Genomic DNA, 24,327 nt, shown 5'->3' on the forward strand with positions numbered 1-24,327 from the left:
CCGTGTTTTCTTCTCGAGTCGTCGCCCATTTCGCTCTTCTGAAGACCGCGGAGTTCCATGGTGAAGCTGTCACTGTTGTCTGTGCAGTGATTTATCCGTGAATGATTCATGGAACAATTCGCTAAGCGCACCAACCGCGTGCGGCTCTGCATTCCAGATTCTCGAACCACCCACAGATCCGAGCTGAGTACTCGACCTCGGTTGTGATCAAGCACTCCGCCGCGGAAGTGGCGACACCTCTTGGTTGCGACTGCTAACAGAACCTATATACATATCAACTCCTTCCCCGTAACATTAGCGAGTCCGAGATTAAGACACAACTGACAGCGCGTCCGACCATCCGACATGGCGTCATAAACATTGCTGATAACGAGCGGGTACCACACGCTCTCGACCCGACCGGCGCAGGGCCGCAAAGGGAGAGCAAGGTCGCACTTCTCTGTCAGGAGAGTCGGGGCTCGCCCGCTCCACTGTGGCCGCATCCGGCGACACAGGACACTCCGGAACGGGAGCTGCCATCCCACTGTTGACCAACGGGCTGTCCGGCGACCGAGCCCGCAGGTGATCCACGTGTCGACGGAAGCGGCGGCCGTCACACTGACGGTCCGATACCGCCACCACCACCGCTGGCTGCCAGGGCCGCTGGTCGACCGCAGACACGTACACCGGGCCGCCAGTCTCGAACTACCGCACCGCGGTCGCGTGCCAGTTGTTCGCCAGTGTTTGACCCTCTTGTTTGGTTCGGACACGTTTGAGCAGGGCGGAGTCTGGCCGCAGCCGGGACGGGTGAGTGGTCAGCGGGCGGCCGTGCAGCAGCTCCGCGGGCGACACGCCAGTGGTCGAGTGATGAGTGGTCCGATACTGAAACAGGACCCGACTCAGGTGCGTCTGCAGCGACCCAGCACTTTGCTACTTCAGACCAGTTTTGATCACTTTGGCTGCACTCTCGCCCTGACCGTTGGACTTCGGGTGCAGAGGAGGGGAGAACACATGTTGCACGCCATTATCGGTGAGAAAACGACGAGGCTTATCACCGGTGAACACTGTGGCGTTATCGCTCACCACCACGCGTGGCTCTGAGAAGGCTATCCGCGACCGTTCGTTCGTCGTCGTCTCTGCTGTAGACGCCGTCGTGGGAAACGCCCATATCCACTTTGAGTAGGCGTCCACGATGACCAGAATCATCGCCCCATCGACCGGCCCCACATAGTCCATGTGCAGACGGTCCCACCGTGCCTCCGGGTGCGGCCATGGGCTCCCCGCCACTGGAGAGGCCTGGGGCCGGTTCAGTTGACAGGCATGACAGCTCCTCACGGTTGACTCGATGGCTGCGTCCATGCCGGGCCACCACACGTGCGCACGTGCCTTTGACTTCATTGCCATGACGCCAGGGTGTCCCTGATGCAGGAGCGAGAGCATCACCTTTCGCAGAGCAGAGGGCACCACGATGCGGTTTGCCCAGAGTGACGAGAGCTGCGCCCAATGTAACAGGGGCGGTAGGCCATTGGCTGGGAGATGGCCTTACACATCAGGAGCAACTTTGAGCCCACAAAAGTGCGCCTGTTGGTCTGGGCACTGCGAGCCACAGGTCTCCGCCTCATCTGCAGCCAGCCTGGCCTGACAAGCCATGGCTGCTCTCAAGTTTGTCCAGGCCCTCCCAGCCACAGACTGGAAACCAGGCTATCCCAGGGCTTCCAGTGGTCCAGGAGAGTGACCCCATGTGGGTTCATCCCGACCTTCCAGCTAGCCCCATCCATTCCACTCTGGAGCTCACTCGTGATTGTGTTATTCACCATCGCATGCATCTAGTATCGGTGGCGGCAATAAGCACAATTGAAAATCGCTCGGCGGACTGGACTTTGCAACTGTCAAGCACCGTAACACAAAAAAGCGCCGAACCGCATAGAACAACAGCGTCAGATATCTAACGCCAAGGTGCACCCGGCCGGAGCCGCTGAAAATCAGTACTAGGAAAATTGATGTCAACGGATTGAAACGATTAGATTCGAGCCCATGTCCTACCTTGGAAAGCACGTGTACAATGACGTCAGGAAAGCTGGGTGTAGTGTATCTTCTGGCGCACTCAACCGTACGCGCATAGCAGCCCAGCGAGGGGGGCTACATGCCGACGAAGGCTCAAGCATGATCAGGCATAGAACAAGACGATGCCCGACAGCGCTGGTCAAATTGTAGCGGGCGTGTATCCAGACCGGATGTCGAAGCTCGCCGACGTGCTCCACAGCCAGTTCTCCTACCGTGATTGGTGTCTCTGACCCGGACACCGCATCCCGTGTCGGAGAACTCAACCACCTGTGATCGGCCACACCGGGAGGACAGACCGAGTGAGGACGGAGGTAAGAGGACACGGGGTGGCCATCGTACCTCACACAACTGAAACACAGCTCAAAACGCGATCGTGCGGTGATTATACGTGTGCTGATAATTACTAAAGTGGTATATTGCCTTTCCGGTATGCTACTTGCAAGCTTGATGGCATGACCATGACAGGGAAGTCATGAGGCTTGGAAGTTGAAGGCAATGTCAAATATTACCCCCAGCAAGAAGTCATCTTCATCCCTTATGTGTTGGAGCACATTTAATTCTCCAAATACGTCAAACATCGCAAACGTTCTTATCTTCAAAACTATAGTTTTTTATATCTTTCGAAAGCTGGTGAAACCCCAAGTGAAATATCAAGTGTAGGTTAGTCTGGTTACAACAGTTTGTATTCCTGGTATCGAGTTTACTTATAAACTACCTTGTAGCCTTTATATTATAGCACGTAGAATATATATATATATATATATATATATATATATATATATATATATATATGTGTGTGTGTGTGCGTGTGTGTGTGTGTGTGTGTGTAGATATAGTCTGCCATAAGATGGAGGCAGAGGCGTCACGCGGGTGTCATCTGGTGCATCGGTGTAAGGCCACAACCGCATCGGTGTAAGGCCACACCCGCATCTGTGTAAGGCCACACCCGCATCAGTGTAAGGCCACACCCGCATCGGCGTAAGACTACACCTGCACCGGCGTACGGCCGCACCCGCATCGTTGCCCGATAATAGATACTCTGATGACAAAGACACGGCGTATTTGCTTGCATTCTCCATGGGCCAAAGGTCTTGACGTGTCCTTGGAGAGAATATGTCACCTTTCATTACCTTCCTTTTGCGGTCAGATCAGACGCGTTCGTTTTGATTGGTAATAAAAGTATTCCCGAAATCCCTCTCAATGCCATAGCATTTCTATTTAAAGCAGCTGCTCCCGAATTACAAATCTCATTGGACTCCCTCCTCACTACCGTGACAATTAATACATTCTAGTTGCCTTGCCTTTTCCAGTGGATGTGTTCAGCAATGTTTGCAGCACACTAACCGCTAAAATGCTCATGTGAGAACTCCCAGCCAATGACCTACCGCCCCTTTTACAGTGGGCGCATCTCTCGTCGTCTTTATCCTGCTGGGGCTATACTAAGGAGAGTGGCTTGTTTGGTCTCCGGATTTGCTTGTCGGTTTCCCGTCGTCCTTGCTTGCACTTTTGTCCGCCTTTTCTTCTCACCGCCGTGCACGGCAAGTGTGAGAAATGCAAGATTGATTTTTCAGACTCTTGTAGCCCGCTGATATGACTCGTCCTCGGGCTTGATCCGTGACCGTTTGTGGGACTATGTCTCCCCTGTTTTGCCGTCGGCCCTGCTGAGCCCGCTCGCCCCCAGCTCACGGGGCGTCTGCTCGGGGCGGCCGGCTGTCTCCCTCGCCAGCCCTTGTCGGCCAATATCTCCGCGACACGCGCGGTCGGCAGGACCGGTAACGAGGCCGGCCGCCATATTACCCTGATGCCTCATGGTATCTGATTCTGTAAAATGCACTGCATGACATTCAAACACGTGCATAGTGCAGCTCCAAGCGAATTTCGAGGTTTATTTTTCGGACGAGATGCACACGTGTGTTTTCTTGTGGTGTGCTGCTACGTGTGAAAGGCGTGAAAAACCGACTGAGTTCCTTATGCATGAAGGCAGCTGCTTACGTTCCCGGCGTATCGCTGTTAAATGTTGCGACGAAAATACTCTCCAAGAAGCGTGGTAACCCAAGCCAATCCCATAGCACCCCGAGAAGCGTGATGACACCGTTCCAGTCCCATGGCATCACCGGAAGCACTTGCAAAGAGTAATAGATATATAGTAGAAAGTACTTTTGATAGGTCATTCTGTTCATAGCCGTCACGGGCGACATTTAGTCACCCAATGTCAGCGTCTCTTGAACTTCGTAAAATATGAAATGGATTAGCGGTTTATCTGTCTTGGCACTGCATGCTTCAAGCGCTTGGCAAGCAACACACGTTTACACACAAGGAAGCAACGCAGCCATACAAGTTACATAGCTACATGTCAGAGCAACATATGACGACAGAGCGACACGGAAGAGGAACGACCATTGACATTTGCAGGCTCCCGTGAGTTGTGACTTCTTCAGGTACGCGCACTTTTCTTAAACGTGTACCCCAAAACACGCAGACAGGGCCTCCTGCTGGGCGTGATGGTGTGGGCAGGATATTGGCTCTCTCCCGACAATAAAGTCGGCTGCAGCCTGCTGGATTGCTGTGGTCTCCTCGGTGACCAGCCGAGGCCTTACTGGCGGTGGGCGGGCGGCTGCTGCCGCGTCGCATTGGAAGCGCTATTGCCTAGCTCACCGCCTGCCGACACTAGTGCTGGCGGATGTCCTGCGATCTCTCACCGCCACTCGGGCAGCAGGGCCGAGTCGGACGGCGGTAACTGTCGGCTGGCAGCTGGTCGCTGGTGCCGTTGCCCTGGTTACGGCACCAGCGTCACCAGCGGCAGAGCGATGTACTTGTGGAGCGGTGTCTTACTGTGCCGGTGTCTTGCTATGCCGTTTACGGATATAGTTGCACTTTTCGTAAATCTGCGTCCAGTGAAACCGGTTGACACTCCGCCACTCCAGACTGCTCCATCACCGTACGATACTGGTAGCTGTTGATGCGACCCAGGATGTACTCGGACGCCGCACGTTGCCGCACACCGGTCACAAGTGTGGTCCACACGAGCAGCCGGCTCACCGGCGCTGCTGCCACGGCGGGTCAGAGGGCGCTGGAGCCGGGGCGGAGCTTTTTTTTCACCATTAGCCACTGCCGCTCCAGGACGACCATGCCGGCGAGGCGCGACGACGTGCCGGAGGAGTCGAACACGTTGTGCACCTGCCGGGCGGTGGCCACGAAGTGGGCCATCACCACGGCCACATATCTGCGACAGACACATCTGCACGCGGGTTCAGATACATGCCAACTCAAAAACACGGCGTTTCGCTCGAACATCGCGGACGATGACAAGTAGCCACATGTGGCGGATACATTGACACCTCGGGGCTGTACAACCACACCGACATTGACGATGTTGGCTACCTTGGATTGATACCGAGTGAAACGTGAAGACTGAAGAGGCTGGCAGGTGTGCACTTACCCCTACACCTGGAGGCCGTTCCCGACGGCGTATCCGCAAACTTATGATATCTATAGCTACCTGACATTGTTGTTTACAAGCTGACAAGATCGCGTTGTAATAGAGCGACAACTTTGGACACAGTCAATCAATGTACAAAAGGTGACGTTTTCCCTCTTTTTTTCTTTTCCGAAACAAAGTGGCTTACGGGCTGTTTTACCAGCTTTCCAGATCTGAGTAAAAAAAGTGTGTCTGAAATGTCTTAATCTTTATTTTTCGCCGTTTGGTAGGGCATCGAAATGTGACTCGTATGTACCATGTAGCTATTCCCGGCCCTGGCGGCCATAATGGCCGTATCTCGCAAGATAGCCACTCGATGTAAATGTTACTGTACGGCGTAAGGATGCGTTTATTTCACTTTTGCATTGATTTGGGGCATTCTGCTGGACAAGAGGCGGGCGTTCAAGGAGTTAGGCGTGCTGGAATGTTTTAAAGACGATGAAATAGTCACTGACACACTTACGTAGCATGTAGATATTCCCGATCACCGTTCTCGTTCCCGTTACCGGTGTTATCCTGTTTCACGTGATCGGTGAAAACTGCAGATGCGAACAGAAAGTAAACGATGGTTTCATGTTTCTGGATGTTATTGCAACGCACATTCAGTCACTGAGATCTGTGGACTTCAGAACTCTCCCTGCCAAAGATGTGGTACAATAAATATAGTTCTGTATTTTAACATGCCAAACACGTACACTACGAAAAAACGATGAAACTCCAATGAAACCAAAAACAAAAACCATGAAAAAGAAAATTAACGGCCGTCTCTCCTGTACAGACACACGCAAAAAAACACACACAAACACACAAACACACACTTATGAACTACTCAGTTTGTACACTTTTCTGAGGTATTTACATTTTTCATAAATCTGGGTCCGGTTAAAGCGGTGCGAGCATTCAGACACACCGGGTTGTTCGACAACCATGTGGTGGTGGTACGCGTTGGTGCGGCCACAGATGTAATCGGAGGCCGCACGCATCACCGCATTAGTTTCGAGTGACGTCCAGACCAGCCGTCGGATCACCGGTGGCGCGGTGACGCTAGCCCGGGGGGCGCTGGGCTGGGGTGTGGTTAGGGCCGGCAGAGGCGAAGTTGGGGAGGAGTTCCCGATGCCGTGCTGGGGCGATGGTTGTCGGCTGGCAGCCTCTGGCTGGTCTTGAGCAGCGAGACTGGCAGGCATAAGGCCGGCCACGTCTTCCTGCCACCCCACCGGCAGGGCCGCCTCGGAGGGCGGCACAATGGAGCCGCCGTCGGCCGGCAGGTCGTCTTCTTCGCTGCTGCTGCTGCTGCCGACTGGTGCTCTGCCGACGTCGTCACCGCCGGGACACGCGTCGACTGGGGGGCTGGAGCCGGTGCTACTTGACGCCGGCGGCACGCAGCCGCTGCCGCTCGAGCCATGCCGGCGAGACGGGACGTTTTCCCTGTGACGTCAAAGACGTACACGAGCGGTGGCCAAAGACGCGGTGGCCACAGAGTGGCCCATTGCCGCGGCCACGTCCCTGCAACAAACACAATTGCATGCGGCTTCAGACACATGTCAGCTCGTAAAGCGCGGCGTTTCGTTCAAGTATAGCTGACAATGACAAACGGCTGCATGTGGTGGCTACATTGACACATCGGAGCAAACACACCGACATTGGCCATGTTGGCTACCTTGGGGTGACACGCCGGGTGAGACGCGAAGAGTAGAGGCTGGCAGGTGTGCACTTACCCCTGCGCCTCCCGCTCTGCCGCCGCCGTGCTCACGACGGCGCCGTAGTACGCGCCGCTGGCGGTTAGGTCGGGGACGTCCCCGTCCGGCAGGGCCCGCCGCCATGCCGTCTTGAACGCCTTGGCGGCGCTACTGCTGGACATCGGGCCGCCGCCCGTGCCGATGAAGAGCTGTGAACAAACAAATGGCTTGATCACACAGGTGAGGGTGCAAGGCGCACCTGGTTGTCCCTGGCAACACTGTAATCGGTCCGGCGTTTGCTGCCCGGTATCTGTGCATACCCTGTCGCTGCTGGCGGTGTCCGGCGTCAGCAGCATCGGTCACTCCGCAGAGATGTGGTGCAGCAGCCGGCGCTGACGGGCTGACGGCCACCTCTAGGGTAGCGCTGGCCGCTGTTTTGAACTTGTAGTTTTTGGTGAGCCGGCGCAGCTGGCCATCGGGGCGGACGATCTGCAGACACGCATGATGTTCCGTTCAAACCATCATTTCAGCAACAGACACGACAGACAGTAGACAGATCGACGCAAAACAAGTGGCGCGCAACAGTCAGTCAGACATCGGCCAGCCAGCCTGCTCACCCTGGCCTCGGGCACCGAAGAGGCGGCGATGCCAGTGACGTTGCTGGGCCGACCGGCGCAGAGGAGCATGAGCACTGTCATCAGATCGTCACGCGCTTGGCGGGCCTCGGCCGGCAGTGGCGGGAACTCGCCGACCGGCGGGCACTCCGTCAGCGCGGCGACGTACTCGGACTGTGAGTCAAAAGACAGCTGAATAAACACAAGACTGGCATGTCATCCAGCCACGACCACACCAGGACAATGCACGCCGAACAATGACAGCAGCTGGGCTAAGACGGGACACGGACGGTACTGACACATAGATCACGAGACAAGCGCCACACATGAACATTACTCACAACCGCATAGCGGCAGTCAATCTCTTACGCTCAGGAAGCACTGCTCGACTTGCACGTCGACGAAGCGTGCCGCCTGGGTTTCGTGGTGCCGGCGCTGCTCCCAATCGTCACGTTTCATCGAGCGCTGCCATGCCGTCAGCCGCTCCTGCACGGCCTGTGAATTACGTGTCATTAGCGAACGGTGACGATGACGTGACAGACAACACAATCGACACATCACCTGTTGATGGCACTTACCGGCATGCGCGGCAGCCACGCCTGCAGACCAAGATTTTCGCAGTCTATTGCGCAGTAGGTGATGAGCAGGGACACGCAGCGGATCGAAGATTTTCGCGTGCCGGCTGTCATCTTGCGGGCTCGCTGTTGGGCTTGCAGCCAGCCGTCTGGCCCCTCCATGGCCAGCTGGGGGCCGGAGAGGGCCGCCATGATGTTCGGCATCATCATGTTCTCCGCACGACGGCCTGGGAGCAGCTCTGGCCGCAGGAGATGGAGCTGCAGACGAGGCTGCATTAGGCACCGCAGTGACCCGACAGCTCGCCGCCAGCACAACTCTGAGCCCCGCTGCATGGGACGGATCAGGCGGACGAAGCTAACACAAGATGACACGCAAAACACGAGTGACAACAGATGGCAGCAAGTAAATGGAAGCAGACCGGCATCGGTGGCACTTACCGCCGGCATGTGGCGCTGCACCTTTGTTGCGTTGCAGAAGCCACCCCGGACCCCACGCAGGAACATCGCGAAGCGGTCCGAGATGGCCTCCAGTCCCACCAGTGGCTGTTCAGACTTCGCCGATACCATGAGGTCGATTCGTTTCGCATTACTGTGTGCTTGTTGGAACTGTGGACAGACGGTTCACGATGCCACACCGAATACGTCGAAAAGGCGACAACACGCGGTGTTGAGACAGTGAGACGCACGTCCAAACGATCACAGAAACACCCTGGCTGCCTGCCGGGAACTGCACCCGCAGGTGTCGTGTTAGGTTGATGACCACCGCCGGGCACTGGTGCTGCCCGTCACTGGCGCCGAACGGGCAGCGCCAGCGTGGCCGGGTGCGCTTGGCCGCTGCTGGAGGGCAGTCGGCCTCGGCGGCTCGGAGACGCTTTGCCTCCTCCGGCGCGCGTGCGGCAAGCTGAAACACAAGTCGACAGCTGAAAAGATAAGGCAGACAGCACTGCTGTGGACATGCATGACGCATCGACGGCAGAAACACGCACACGCAAGTGAAGGCAAACAACAACCGCACACAGCATGCAGTCCATCGGTTACCCGCGGATGGACAATCCTTATGTGCCGCGTAAGGTTGAGGTAGGTGGCGCCGCGGCACGGCGGCAGGCGGCACGCGTGCCTCTGGCGATTCGAGGCGGCGCTGCGAGGCCGGCCCTGCCGCGGCTTGAACGCTGCAACACAGAATCATCCGTTTGACACGGCCCGGGTAAGCACACGGGTATGGCAGCTGCGGCAGAAGGACATTTACATCCAGTCTGCCGTCACACACAGAGAGGAGAGTTGGCCACGTACCTGGCCGGTCGCCTTCGTCCGAGGCCTCCTTCTCCGCTGGCGCTGGTGATGACGATGCCGACGAGGGGGACGATGCCAACGACGACGAGCGGCACGTGACGGCCTATTAACCTGGATGTTCTTGGCCTGTGCTGGACGACCCAGCCATGTCATAGGCGTCTGGGTTGAGGACGTTTACAGCGCTCAGGTGAGTGCCTGCCTGCCGACGCAACGGAAAGTAATGCTGTCGACATAAATAACTGTGTCACCAGGCAATAGTTGCTGTGCCCTGAAACGCAAAACCTGGTGTTTTGCTTTCAGACCGCCGAAGTGGACGGCCGTCCAATGAAACTCACTGCCTGCTACCATTTGAAAACCGAACTGACCGCCCACCTGCAAATCACCACAACACCTGAAATCTGGGAAAGGCTGAAGTACCTCATTGAAGTGGAAAGGCCGGTGCTTCAACCCGCTGGTGGGCCGGACAAAAACTGGGTGAGTGCTCTTAGACTTAGTTCTTAGAATACTTAGACTTAAAGGAAGGGAAGAGACTGCCAAACAAGTTTGTAGAAAACAAAGAAACAGAAGGGAACGAGAAGATGCTACCAATCTGTCCATGGGCCAGCCTTCTCAGGCAGGTGTAACATCGCCTTCCCAGGCGGAATGTGAACAGCTGTTCCTGCAGGAACAGGCGTGTCGGTCCCTTTGCTGGCATAGGGTGTCGCGAAGCGTTCATGACGTCTGAGCTGCCAAGCCTAATATCACCTTTATTCTTCCCACAGGCTTGGACAATGTCGAAAAAGGCGAAGGCGCTGTGAGAGGCGCGGCGCCAGAGGCGGCGGGCACGACGCGCTGAAAAGAAGAGTCTTCTTCGACATTTGCGGCATCGTCCCCCTCGTCGGCATCGTCATAACCAGCGCCAGCGGAGAAGGAGGCCTCGGACGAAGGCGACCGGCCAGGTACGTGGCCACCCCCCCCCCCGTGAGGCACTACCTTTCCGTGGTGGGGGGGGGGGGGGGATTGCGTGCCCCAATGATCCTGCGGGCGGTTGGGGAGGCTTGTAAAGCGCCCCTTCCGGCCAAAGAGGAGGGGCCAGACGAAACGTGCCTCCCGCAAGGGCTCTGACTCGTTCAGAGTAGGGATTAGCAACCCCTCGGCCCCAGCTTCTCAGTCTTATCTGGGTCTCGCCGTACCCCGTTGGGTCCGCAGGTAGTGATGAAGGGATCCTGATGATGATTGGGGTTTTAGGGCGCGTCGACTTCTAGGGTCATTTTGCGCCCATAACAGCTAAGAGTTTTCCGTGGCGTATAAATGGCTGTGAATCCTACGCTTCTCAAAAATGAAAACAGCTGTCCGGTGCCAAGCATGCGAGAATCGTCACCAATAAGGTCTGAAAAGGTAAGACCTGACGCATTTCGTCCGAAGTAAAGTGCCCGCTCTTCTCTGAACTGTGGGCAGGAGTGAATAACGTGGCGAACCGTAAGTGACGCACCACAGCGAGGACATTTAGGGCGTTCTTCACCGCACAAAAGGTAGCTATGTGTTGCGTGCGTATGGCCAATTCGTAACCTGCTGAGGGTTACTTCTTCGTGTCTCAGCTTACGTGAGCTTGAAGACCATAGACCCAGTTGTGGCTTGATCATCTTTAACTTATTGTTTACAATGGCGTCCCAGCAGCGCTGCCATTTCGCCTTCACAAAGGTCGCGATTGCAGGGTAAAAGTCCCTTGCCGGCAAGGGTAAAGAACGGGTGCAAGGTGCACGCGCTGCCCGTTTTGCGGCCGCGTCAGCACGCTCGTTACCTGCGATACCCACATGACTCGGTATCCAACATAAGACGACAGTTTTACCAGCAAGATCCAGCGCTGTCAGGCGAACTAAAATATCCTGTATAATGGCACAAGGTGGGTTATAGGTTGTCAGAGCCAACAGGCTGCTCAAAGAATCGGATAAGACCACGTGTGAGTTGCCCTCACCAACTTCGATGAAGCATAGGGCTTTACTGATTGCAACGAGCTCGGACGTGTAAACTGAGGCGTGTTTCGGTAAAGAAAAGGACCGGGTGGCTTGGTCATTCACAAATGCAGCACCAACACCTACCTCCGTCTTCGACCCATCAGTATATGTGGCTTGAAAACCTATGTACGACCCGATGTGCTCCAGAGCCTTCGATCTCAGGTCGCATGGGATCGCTCCCTGTTTGCTTGTGCATGAAAGGGATACATCCACTTTTGGCGAGATTAGCTCCCATGGAGGCACTAATACGGGACGCGACCTCAGCACACCACGCAACCTTATGTCGCTTTCCCGGAACAGCTTCTTCATATGGACACCAAATGGAATAGCGGACAGCCTTCCGCTACTTTGGAACTTGCTTTCCACATGACGTGAAAAGATTGCTCGGTGAGTCGGATGGTTGGGAAATTGAGCCAGCTTGCAAAAGTACCGCATGCCAAGCATTTCCCTTCTCAGTGCCAACGCCGGTTCATTAACTTCCACGGTAAGGCTAGCAACTGGCGACGTCCTGAATGCCCCCGTCACAATGCGTAATGCGGTATGGTGCACGGTGTCTAATAAACGTTTGCTGGCACTCGGCGCACGGTCATAAATAAAACAGCCATAGTCAAGTTTTGAACGTATAAGTGAGCGGTATAGCAGTAGCAGTGTTCTTCTGTCCGCTCCATAAGATGTTCGAGACACGTACTTCAATATGTTCAATGCTTTAAAACAGTTGTCACGTAGGGTTTTCAAATGTGACCCATACGATAAACGGTTATCAAACTGCAGACCCAAGAAGCGGGTACTGGGTTCGTTTGGGATGGTCTGGCCGTACAGCCTTAAAGCCATAGCGGGGCATTGACGACGTCGTCTGCAAAAGTGCATAGCAACTGTTTTCGAGGTCGAGAAACGTAGTCCGTTTATAACGCTCCATCTTGCCAGGCTGATCACAGCCAACTGCAAGCGACGTTCCAAAGAGGCAAAGTTTGACGAGGCATACCAGATGGCGACGTCATCCACGAAGAGAGAGCGGCTGACCGACTTTGGAAGGGAGTCACCAATATCGTTAATAATAACCGCGAACAGAGCGACGCTCAAAACGCTACCCTGGGGCACGCCATTGTCTTGTTGGTACCTATCCGAGAAGTGTGAGCCAACACGAACTCTGAAAGAACGATCGGTCATAAAGTTCGCTAAGAACGTGCCCATGGCTCCTCGAATGCCATAATGAAAGAGCTTTTTTCAGGATGCCGTAACGCCACGTCGTATCATAAGCTTTTTCAACATAAAAAAACACAGCGCCAACATGTCGCTTTTCCCTAAAACTGGTGCGAATGTCTGCGTCGAGAGCTATAAGATGGTCAATGGTACTGCGATTTTTTCTGAATCCACATTGAGCAGCCGTAAAAACGTTGTACCGCTCCAAAAACCACGACAAACGCACGTTTACCATACGTTCCATCAACTTACAAACGCATGATGTCAGTGAGATAGGGCGATAGTAAGCAGGGTCAGCCCCACTCTTACCAGGCTTGAGCATAGGGACAATATGTGACTCACGCCACGACTCCGGAAAACCTCCATTCTCCCAGAGATTGTTGTACGTCGCTAAGAGGGCCTCAACTACTGAAGTGGGAAGTTGCTTAAGCATGGCGTTGTGAACTAGATCTGGACCCTCTGCCACATTGCGCAGCGATCCGATCGCGGAAATTAGTTCGGCCATTGTAAAAGGTCGGTTATACGACATCTGCTCCGTCGTGCTGAAGTCGACAGGGGATGCCTCGCAGCGGATCCGGTGACGCATAAACTGCGGGACGGCATTGCCGTTACCACACCGTTCGGAGAATGCGCGGGCGATTTCATTTGCTACGTCAGCTGGGTGCATAATGATGATTATTTGGGGATTTAGGGCGCATCGACTGCTAAAGGTCATGCAGCGCCCATAACTATCGATTCATGCAGAGCCGTCAATCAGAGAAGTGCATCAATCAGGTCACCCTATAGAGCCATGATGATCGGCCCTAGCATCATGATGAGAAGATTACAGGAAAATCTATAGCGCGAAGGAACTGGAGCACTTTACCAAACCCGACGATGTTCGAAGAATCCCCTAAAAAGTCGCATAGCGTTCGACTCTGGACGTGGCGTCCGAAAAACTGCGCTCTCGTTGCCGTAAGGTGGCGGCAAGCGACCAGTACGTGATGCACGGTCAGTGGATCAGAGCATCGACCGCAGCATGGTCTGTCGCCAGCCAATAGCAGGTGACGGTGCGTAGCATATGTGTGACCTATGCGTAACCGGCAAAGGGCAACTTCTTCCACCCTATTGTCCCGAAAGCACGACTGCCATAATCCAATGCGGGGTTTCACCGACTGCAGCTTGTTGGCGCTCAGCGAGTTCCAGTAGAACTGCCATCGCTTCTGCATAAACAGCGACACTGCGGGGTACATGTCTTGAGCAGGTAGTGGTGTTATAGGAATTCTAGTCCCTGTCGTAGCGCGCTTTGCTGCCGCGTCAGCAAGATCATTTCCGCATATCCCCACGTGACTTGGGATCCAGCATAGAACGACCGTTTTTCCTGCTCGATCCAGTGAGCTAAGGCGAGATTGAATGTCCTGAACAAGTGGATTCGACGGGGAGAAGCCGCTAACAGCCAGCAGGCTGCTCAAGGAGTCGGAAAGAATTAAATGCAGATTGCTATCGTCCACTTCAATAAAACAGAGAGCTTTGCTAATGGCTATAAGCTCGGAAGTGTAGACCGACGCGTGTGAAGGCAGTGTGAATGACCGTGTGGTCGATCCGCACACAAAAGCGCACCCTACACCTGCATCCGTCTTCGAACCATCTGTATAAGTCATCTTGTACCCGTCAAAGGAGGCCATGTGCTCTAAAGCTGCGGTGTCTGTGGCAAAGGGACCGATTGGGTCGCAGACAAAGGCAAGGCCGGCGGCGCGCGGGGACTCCGACCACGCCGAGCCGTCGTCCAACCGTCGCCCGCTGGTGATCCGGCGCGCGCCGAGGAGGCCAGCGGTGCGACGTCCACCGACTGCTCGATCGGCGGAGAGGGAGCTTGGGGTGCCGACTGGGAGTCGGGCGTTCGGACCGAGGGAACAACCGACAGGTCAAACGACCTCAGAAGTCCCACGAACTGAACGGCCGTCATGTGCTCGATGGCATTACTTTGTGGGAACGAAGTTTTCACTTTGGACGCATACGATGTTTTTGGATGACTGTCGTTGTAAAGTTCACGAGCTTTACGAAAAGAGACATTTCTAGAGGTTTTGATCGATATAATCTCTTTTTCTTTCGCGTAGGCCGGACATGTACGGCCATACGTCGTGTGCGGGATTTGGTCCTTGCCGCAGTTCACGCAATGGGGTTCCGCAGAGGTGCAAGCTTCGCTCGTGTGCTCGAATGACGCACATTTACCACACGCTGGACGGTTACGACAGTGGAGCTTGGTGTGGCCGAATCGCTGGCACTGGTAGCACCGCATGGGGTTAGGCACATAAGGGCGAACCTTCACTCGAGCGTATCCAACACGTATCTCGGTAGGCAAATCGGTGGAACTAAACGTCAGAATGAGGTTGTTGGTGGGCAGCAGCTCTCCTCCCCGTCTGACGAGGATCCTGCGAGCGCTCGTCACACCAAACTCTGAGAGCTCCTCGACTATCTCGTCCCCGGCGACGTCGCGAAGATCGAAACAATTGACTACGCCCCTGGACGAATTTTTGGTCTTATGTGGTATGGCTGATATTGACACGGTCTTTTCATGCTTGCCAGTCTCGTCCCGAACGGTAAACGTAAATTCCTTGGCTGCCATGGCCCTGGTTGCCTCCAGACCGCTAGCGAACTCTACTTCTATTTTCCCATCCCGAAGCTTGTCACATCTTATAATTTTTCCAAACCTGTCGCAGCCGTTCCGCCCCTGAAACGGGGACCGGAGGGCGCAGATTCCTCTCTGCACCCTGGGGCTATCGAGGTCCGTCCCCCTTTCGGAGGACGGGTGTTTTTAGTGTTAGAAGAAGCCATAAAAGGTGGTTTTCATTTCGGCACCGAGGCTCCCCACCCACCTCGGAGCCCAACAAGGGGACGGCCCAACACTCCCTCGGGAGGTGGTCACCGCCAGGGCTACCCCGGTGCTATACGGGGCGAACGACGCCTCCCACACGGCCAGGTGTAACCGGGGAGACCCCTCCCTATCCTGACTGTGGTTCAGCGCCGCCGCCCCTTGACCCCTTAAGCTGCTGCGCGCGGCCAGGCGCCCCAAGCGGAGACCCGCAAGGGGCACCCAACCGCAACGCGAGTGACAAGCCGCTAGACCCGTGTGGGGCCCCACGGGCCCCCCACGCCCCCGGATATTCTGGCCAAAGTGGAGTGTTGGGGCGCGCCGTGACTGACCCGCACGACGCGCCCCTCAGCCACCAGGATCCGATCAACCCGGGGACGTGGGCGAGGGGGCACGGCGACCCCAATAAAACGAGGATGGGGAGTGGTGATAGGGCCGGATGCGGGAGTGCGGGTAGTGTGGAGGGAGCGGGCGGGACAAGGAGCAGGAGCTCACGTACCGGCAGGGTCGCTACGCCCTGAGAGGACCAGCTTGCGCTGTCCACCCGTTACCGGAGCTGGGACCCGAGGGGGCGCTAGTCCCCTACACCGACCGAGGCCGGTGCCCCTCTTCGGGGTTATCATTCTGCGTGACAAGCGTTTTAAGACACTGAACATATTGAAATGTGTGGCACGAACATCCTACGGAGCAGATCGGAAAACACTTTTGTTATACCGTTCACTGATACGTTCCAAGCTGGACTATGCGTGTTTTGTATATGATGGTGCCTCTGAGTCCGTAAAACGTACACTGAATGCGGTCCATCATGCTGCGTTGAGAATCATTACTGGTGCATTTCGTACGTCTCCGACAGCCAGCTTGCTTGTGGAAGCCAACGAACCTTCGCTGGCTACCCGAAGACAGTTGTTACGAATGCGATACGCTTGTAAGCTCGCGCAATTCCCGAACCACCCAACACATGACGCTGTGTTCTCACGCCACATATCCAATGTTTTTCAGTCCGAACAAGCAACACGTGTGGCGCCGTTCTGTGTGCGTGTTCGTAATGTTCTTCTTGAGAGTGGCTTAAGTTTTCGGGGTGTGGCACGCCCACGTAGCCTGCCGACCGCCCCGTGGGTGATGGTATCGCCAACTGTCGACGTCTCATTGTCGGAGGTTCAGAAGCAAAATATGATCCCGTACGTTGCCAGATCAACAGCTTTGAAGCATATCGCAACATATCGGGGATTCACAATTACGTACACAGACGGCTCGAAAACGGATACGGGTGTCGGTTCCGCTTTTGTGTGTGGTCCCGATACGCGATCATTTACACTGCCAGCCCATGCGTCCGTGTATACTGCAGAGCTTGTGGCCATCATTAAGGCGCTCTGCTTTATAGAGGTGGGCGAAGACAGTCTGCACGTGACTTTATCGGATTCCCTAAGTGCCCTTTCGGCACTAAGGCGTTTTAATCCGGTAAATCCCCATATACAGGACGTTTTACTGCGTCTCGACTCTCTGTACCGGGCTGGCAAGACGATAGTACTTTGCTGGATTCCGAGCCACGTTGGCATTGCGGGAAATGAGCTGGCTGACTCTGCTGCAAAGCGTGCTACTCGTCGTCCCTGTCGCAGAGCGTTTCCGATACCCGCTACAGACCTGTACTCGCCCATCTCTGCCCTTTTGCGCGGGGAATGGCAGAGCACATGGGATGCGATGGACACCACTAAACTGAAAAGCATCAAGCCAGTTGTTCAGGAATGGCAGTCATCCTATCGAAAGTCTAGACGGGAGGAAGTAATCCTGTGTCGGTTGCGGATTGGCCATACTTATGCTACACATCGATACCTACTATGTCACGACGAACTACCACTATGTCGCCGCTGCAACACCACGCTCACAGTGGAACATGTGCTCATATGTTGTCCCATACTACGCGTCAAGCGTCTGAGGTTCTTTGGCCCGGCGGCGCCGTCCCTGACGCTCTCCGATTTACTAGGTGACAGCTCACCACATATCCAACATACCCTCAAGTTGGTATCGCATGTTAAGTTCTGCACTTTATATACACCTGCCTGAATAGTTTATACCGCGTGTAGGAAGTTTTTAGGTTGCCGAAAGCTTCGTATCGATGACGCGCTCCTCACACAAATCAGCCATTTTCATCTCCGAATAATATATATTTTGTAGTCATTTACCGTCGTAGGTAGCCATTTTGCTGTTATGGGCGCAAAATGACCACAGTAGTCGGCGCGCCCTAAAGCCCCAATCAACAACAACAATAAATGAAAACAAGCCCAGAGCAATAAAACCCAAGCTGGGCCAGTGGTTATCATGTTCTCGCAAAGTCAGACAAGAAGAGGTGGTGCTCTGCAGACTACGCATTGGGCATACGTATGCCCATGCGTAGTCTGCAGAGCACGGTTATTTGTTGCAAGGAGCCGAAAGACCTATCTGTCGTCGATGTGGTGCTGTTCTCACCGTTCGTCATGTGCTTGTATCATGTCCGCGCCTCATGGCAGAACGTCGACGATACTTTGGACAGCGTGACTCGTCCTTGACACTCTGTGACATCTTAGGAGACAACTCGCGCCTTCTTGAATCTAAACAGGTATTTCTTTTCCTTAAACATATCAACTTCGGGACTCTTTACACGGTCCATTAGTTAGGTAAAGCAAACATCGTTATGGGCGCCAAATGACCACCGCAGTCGGCGCGCCCGAAAACACCAATCAACAACAACAGCAAAGCGTGACCACTCATTTTTGACTCGCTCAATTTGGGAGGAATTGGAATGGCTGGACAGCACTTCCTGTCGTATCACATTTATGTGGATCCCCAGCCACATGGGAATAATGGGGAGCACACAGTAATGCGAAACGAATCGACCTCATGGTATCGGCGAAGTCTGAACAGCCACTGGTGGGACTGGAGGCCATCTCGGACCGCTTCGCGATGTTCCTGCGTGGGGTCCGGGGTGGCTTCTGCAACGCAACAAAGGTGCAGCGCCACATGCCGGCGGTAAGTGCCACCGATGCCGGTCTGCTTCCATTTACTTGCTGCCATCTGTTGTCACTCGTGTTTTGCGTGTCATCTTGTGTTAGCTTCGTCCGCCTGATCCGTCCCATGCAGCGGGGCTCAGAGTTGTGCTGGCGGCGAGCTGTCGGGTCACTGCGGTGCCTAATGCAGCCTCGTCTGCAGCTCCATCTCCTGCGGCCAGAGCTGCTCCCAGGCCGTCGTGCGGAGAACATGATGATGCCGAACATCATGGCGGCCCTCTCCGGCCCCCAGCTGGCCATGGAGGGGCCAGACGGCTGGCTGCAAGCCCAACAGCGAGCCCGCAAGATGACAGCCGGCACGCGAAAATCTTCGATCCGCTGCGTGTCCCTGCTCATCACCTACTGCGCAATAGACTGCGAAAATCTTGGTCTGCAGGCGTGGCTGCCGCGCATGCCGGTAAGTGCCATCAACAGGTGATGTGTCGATTGTGTTGTCTGTCACGTCATCGTCACCGTTCGCTAATGACACGTAATTCACAGGCCGTGCAGGAGCGGCTGACGGCATGGCAGCGCTCGATGAAACGTGACGATTGGGAGCAGCGCCGGCACCACGAAACCCAGGCGGCACGCTTCGTCGACGTGCAAGTCGAGCAGTGCTTCCTGAGCGTAAGAGATTGACTGCCGCTATGCGGTTGTGAGTAATGTTCATGTGTGGCGCTTGTCTCGTGATATATGTGTCAGTACCGTCCGTGTCCCGTCTTAGCCCAGCTGCTGTCATTGTTCGGCGTCCAGCAACGTCACTGGCATCGCCGCCTCTTCGGTGCCCGAGGCCAGGGTGAGCAGGCTGGCTGGCCGATGTCTGACTGACTGTTGCGCGCCACTTGTTTTGCGTCGATCTATCTACTGTCTGTCGTGTCTGTTGCTGAAATGATGGTTTGAACGGAACATCATGCGTGTCTGCAGATCGTCCGCCCCGATGGCCAGCTGCGCCGGCTCACCAAAAACTACAAGTTCAAAACAGCGGCCAGCGCTACCCTAGAGGTGGCCGTCAGCCCCAAGTTGTGGCGCCGGCTGCTGCACCACATCTCTGCGGAGTGACCGGTGCTGCTGACGCCGGACACCGCCAGCAGCGACAGGGTATGCACAGATACCGGGCAGCAGACGCCGGACCGATTACAGTGTTGTCAGGGACAACCAGGTGCGCCTTGCACCCTCACCTGTGTGATCAAGCTATTTGTTTGTTCACAGCTCTTCATCGGCACGGGCGGCGGCCCGATGTCCAGCAGTAGCGCCGCCAAGGCGTTCAAGACGGCATGGCGGCGGGCCCTGCCGGACGGGGACGTCTCCGACCTAACCGCCAGCGGCGCGTACTACGGCGCCGTCGTGAGCACGGCGGCGGCAGAGCCGGAGGCGCAGGGGTAAGTGCACACCTGCCAGCCTCTACTCTTCGCGTCTCACCCGGCGTGTCACCCCAAGGTAGCCAACATGGCCAATGTCGGTGTGTTTGCTCCGATGTGTCAATGTAGCCACCACATGCAGCCGTTTGTCATTGTCAGCTATACCTGAACGAAACGCCGCGCTTTACGAGCTGACATGTGTCTGAAGCCGCATGCAATTGTGTTTGTTGCAGGGACGTGGCCGCGGCAATGGGCCACTCTGTGGCCACCGCGTCTTTGGCCACCGCTCGTGTACGTCTTTGACGTCACAGGGAAAACGTCCCGTCTCGCCGGCATGGCTCGAGCGGCAGCGGCTGCGTGCCGCCGGCGTCAAGTAGCACCGGCTCCAGCCCCCCAGTCGACGCGTGTCCCGGCGGTGACGACGTCGGCAGAGCACCAGTCAGCAGCAGCAGCAGCAGCGAAGAAGACGACCTGCCGGCCGACGGCGGCTCCATTGTGCCGCCCTCCGAGGCGGCCCTGCCGGTGGGGTGGCAGGAAGACGTGGCCGGCCTTATGCCTGCCAGTCTCGCTGCTCAAGACCAGCCAGAGGCTGCCAGCCGACAACCATCGCCCCAGCACGGCATCGGGAACTCCTCCCCAACTTCGCCTCTGCCGGCCCTAACCACACCCCAGCCCAGCGCCCCCCGGGCTAGCGTCACCGCGCCACCGGTGATCCGACGGCTGGTCTGGACGTCACTCGAAACCAATGCGGTGATGCGTGCGGCCTCCGATTACATCTGTGGCCGCACCAACGCGTACCACCACCACATGGTTGTCGAACAACCCGGTGTGTCTGAATGCTTGCACCGCTTTAACCGGACCCAGATTTATGAAAAATGTAAATACCTCAGAAAAGTGTACAAACTGAGTAGTTCATAAGTGTGTGTTTGTGTGTTTGTGTGTGTTTTTTTGCGTGTGTCTGTACAAGAGAGACGGCCGTTAATTTTCTTTTTCATGGTTTTTGTTTTTGGTTTCATTGAAGTTTCATCGTTTTTTCGTAGTGTACGTGTTTGGCATGTTAACATACAGAACTATATTTATTGTACCACATCTTTGGCAGGGAGAGTTCTGAAGTCCACAGATCTCAGTGACTGAATGTGCGTTGCAATAACATCCAGAAACATGAAACCATCGTTTACTTTCTGTTCGCATCTGCAGTTTTCACCGATCACGTGAAACAGGATAACACCGGTAACGGGAACGAGAACGGTGATCGGGAATATCTACATGCTACGTAAGTGTGTCAGTGACTATTTCATCGTCTTTAAAACATTCCAGCACGCCTAACTCCTTGAACGCCCGCCTCTTGTCCAGCAGAATGCCCCAAATCAATGCAAAAGTGAAATAAACGCATCCTTACGCCGTACAGTAACATTTACATCAAGTGGCTATCTTGTGAGATAAGGCCATTATGGCCGCCAGGGCCGGGAATAGCTACATGGTACATACGAGTCACATTTCGATGCCTTACCAAACGGTGAAAAATAAAGACTAAGACATTTCAGACACGCCTTTTTTACTCACATCTGGAAAACTGGTAAAACAGCCCGTAAGCCACTTTGTTTCGGAAAAGAAAAAAAGAGGGAAAACGTCACCTTTTGTACATTGATTGACTGTGTCCAAAGTTGTCGCTCTGTTACAACGCGATCTTGTCAGCTTGTAAACAACAATGTCAAGTAGCTATAGATATCATAAGTTTGCGGATACGCCGTCGGGAACGGCCTCCAGGTGTAGGGGTAAGTGCACACCTGCCAGCCTCTTCAGTCTTCACGTTTCACTCGGTATCAATCCAAGGTAGCCAACATCGTCAATGTCGGTGTGGTTGTACAGCCCCGAGGTGTCAATGTATCCGCCACATGTGGCTACTTGTCATCGTCCGCGATGTTCGAGCGAAACGCCGTGTTTTTGAGTTGGCATGTATCTGAAGCCGCGTGCAGATGTGTCTGTCGCAGATATGTGGCCGTGGTGATGGCCCACTTCGTGGCCACCGCCCGGCAGGTGCACAACGTGTTCGACTCCTCCGGCACGTCGTCGCGCCTCGCCGGCATGGTCGTCCTGGAGCGGCAGTGGCTAATGGTGAAAAAAAAGCTCCGCCCCGGCTCCAGCGCCCTCTGACCCGCCGTGGCAGCAGCACCGGTGAGCCGGCTGCCCGCGTGGACCACACTTGTGACCGGTGTGCGGCAACGTGCGGCGTCCGAGTACATCCTGGGTCGCATCAACAGCTACCAGTATCGTACGGTGATGGAGCAGTCTGGAGTGGCGGAGTGTCAACCGGTTTCACTGGACGCAGATTTACGAAAAGTGCAACTATATCCGTAAACGGCATAGCAAGACACCGGCACAGTAAGACACCGCTCCACAAGTACATCGCTCTGCCGCTGGTGACGCTGGTGCCGTAACCAGGGCAACGGCACCAGCGACCAGCTGCCAGCCGACAGTTACCGCCGTCCGACTCGGCCCTGCTGCCCGAGTGGCGGTGAGAGATCGCAGGACATCCGCCAGCACTAGTGTCGGCAGGCGGTGAGCTAGACAATAGCGCTTCCAATGCGACGCGGCAGCAGCCGCCCGCCCACCGCCAGGAAGGCCTCGGCTGGTCACCGAGGAGACCACAGCAATACAGCAGGCTGCAGCCGACTTTATTGTCGGGAGAGAGCCAATATCCTGCCCACACCATCACGCCCAGCAGGAGGCCCTGTCTGCGTGTTTTGGGGTACACGTTTAAGAAAAGTGCGCGTACCTGAAGAAGTCACAACTCACGGGAGCCTGCAAATGTCAATGGTCGTTCCTCTTCCGTGTCGCTCTGTCGTCATATGTTGCTCTGACATGTAGCTATGTAACTTGTATGGCTGCGTTGCTTCCTTGTGTGTAAACGTGTGTTGCTTGCCAAGCGCTTGAAGCATGCAGTGCCAAGACAGATAAACCGCTAATCCATTTCATATTTTACGAAGTTCGAGAGACGCTGACATTGGGTGACTAAATGTCGCCCGTGACGGCTATGAACAGAATGAGCTATCAAAAGTACTTTCTACTATATATCTATTACTCTTTGCAAGTGCTTCCGGTGATGCCATGGGACTGGAACGGTGTCATCACGCTTCTCGGGGTGCTGTGGGATTGGCTTGGGTTACCACGCTTCTTGGAGAGTATTTTCGTCGCAACATTTAACAGCGATACGCCGGGAACGTAAGCAGCTGCCTTCATGCATAAGGAACTCAGTCGGTTTTTCACGCCTTTCACACGTAGCAGCACACCACAAGAAAACACACGTGTGCATCTCGTCCGAAAAATAAACCTCGAAATTCGCTTGGAGCTGCACTATGCACGTGTTTGAATGTCATGCAGTGCATTTTACAGAATCAGATACCATGAGGCATCAGGGTAATATGGCGGCCGGCCTCGTTACCGGTCCTGCCGACCGCGCGTGTCGCGGAGATATTGGCCGACAAGGGCTGGCGAGGGAGACAGCCGGCCGCCCCGAGCAGACGCCCCGTGAGCTGGGGGCGAGCGGGCTCAGCAGGGCCGACGGCAAAACAGGGGAGACATAGTCCCACAAACGGTCACGGATCAAGCCCGAGGACGAGTCATATCAGCGGGCTACAAGAGTCTGAAAAATCAATCTTGCATTTCTCACACTTGCCGTGCACGGCGGTGAGAAGAAAAGGCGGACAAAAGTGCGAGCAAGGACGACGGGAAACCGACAAGCAAATCCGGAGACCAAACAAGCCACTCTCCTTAGTATAGCCCCAGCAGGATAAAGACGACGAGAGATGCGCCCACTGTAAAAGGGGCGGTAGGTCATTGGCTGGGAGTTCTCACATGAGCATTTTAGCGGTTAGTGTGCTGCAAACATTGTTGAACACATCCACTGGAAAAGGCAAGGCAACTAGAATGTATTAATTGTCACGGTAGTGAGGAGGGAGTCAAATGAGATTTGTAATTCGGGAGCAGCTGCTTTAAATAGAAATGCTATGGCATTGAGAGGGATTTCGGGAATACTTTTATTACCAATCAAAACGAACGCGTCTGATCTGACCGCAAAAGGAAGGTAATGAAAGGTGACATATTCTCTCCAAGGACACGTCAAGACCTTTGGCCCATGGAGAATGCAAGCAAATACGCCGTGTCTTTGTCATCAGAGTATCTATTATCGGGCAATGATGCGGGTGCGGCCGTACGCCGGTGCAGATGT

The 24,327-nt window shown here is 55.0% G+C and overlaps 2 protein-coding genes across 2 annotated transcripts; one reads left to right on the top strand and one right to left on the bottom strand.

Annotated features, from left to right (window-relative positions):
• Nucleotides 1-7,610: 7,610 nt before the first annotated feature.
• Nucleotides 7,611-9,202, bottom strand: LOC119112600 (uncharacterized). Its single transcript, XM_037236820.1, has 5 exons — nt 8,825-9,202; nt 8,390-8,644; nt 8,181-8,306; nt 7,954-7,985; nt 7,611-7,665 (listed from the first exon to the last, which is right to left on the bottom strand). The coding sequence occupies exons 1-5, from the start codon at nt 8,951-8,953 to the stop codon at nt 7,611-7,613; spliced, it is 597 nt and encodes a 198-aa protein (XP_037092715.1). The 5' UTR covers nt 8,954-9,202.
• Nucleotides 9,203-18,137: 8,935 nt separating this feature from the next.
• On the top strand, nt 18,138-19,424 carry LOC119111788 (uncharacterized). The gene is made up of 3 exons (XM_037235612.1): nt 18,138-18,724; nt 18,905-19,159; nt 19,243-19,424. Exons 1-3 carry the CDS (start codon nt 18,596-18,598, stop codon nt 19,378-19,380), a joined length of 522 nt encoding a protein of 173 aa, XP_037091507.1. The 5' UTR covers nt 18,138-18,595; the 3' UTR covers nt 19,381-19,424.
• The last annotated feature ends 4,903 nt before the right edge of the window (nt 19,425-24,327 follow it).

Source organism: Pollicipes pollicipes, unplaced genomic scaffold, assembly GCF_011947565.3.
Source record: "Pollicipes pollicipes isolate AB1234 unplaced genomic scaffold, Ppol_2.1 Scaffold_7261;HRSCAF=8764_pilon_pilon_pilon, whole genome shotgun sequence".
NCBI classification, from domain to species: domain Eukaryota; kingdom Metazoa; phylum Arthropoda; class Thecostraca; order Pollicipedomorpha; family Pollicipedidae; genus Pollicipes; species Pollicipes pollicipes.

Coding starts and splice junctions, on each gene's coding strand:
- LOC119112600 (XM_037236820.1), bottom strand. CDS start 8,953: ATGGTATCGGCGAAGTCTGAACAGCCACTGGTGGGACTGGAGGCCATC. Junction 8,645..8,824: donor TGCAGCGCCACATGCCGGCG/GTAAGTGCCACC, acceptor CCTCGTCTGCAG/CTCCATCTCCTGCGGCCAGA. Junction 8,307..8,389: donor CGTGGCTGCCGCGCATGCCG/GTAAGTGCCATC, acceptor CGTAATTCACAG/GCCGTGCAGGAGCGGCTGAC.
- LOC119111788 (XM_037235612.1), top strand. CDS start 18,596: ATGGTATCGGCGAAGTCTGAACAGCCACTGGTGGGACTGGAGGCCATC. Junction 18,725..18,904: donor TGCAGCGCCACATGCCGGCG/GTAAGTGCCACC, acceptor CCTCGTCTGCAG/CTCCATCTCCTGCGGCCAGA. Junction 19,160..19,242: donor CGTGGCTGCCGCGCATGCCG/GTAAGTGCCATC, acceptor CGTAATTCACAG/GCCGTGCAGGAGCGGCTGAC.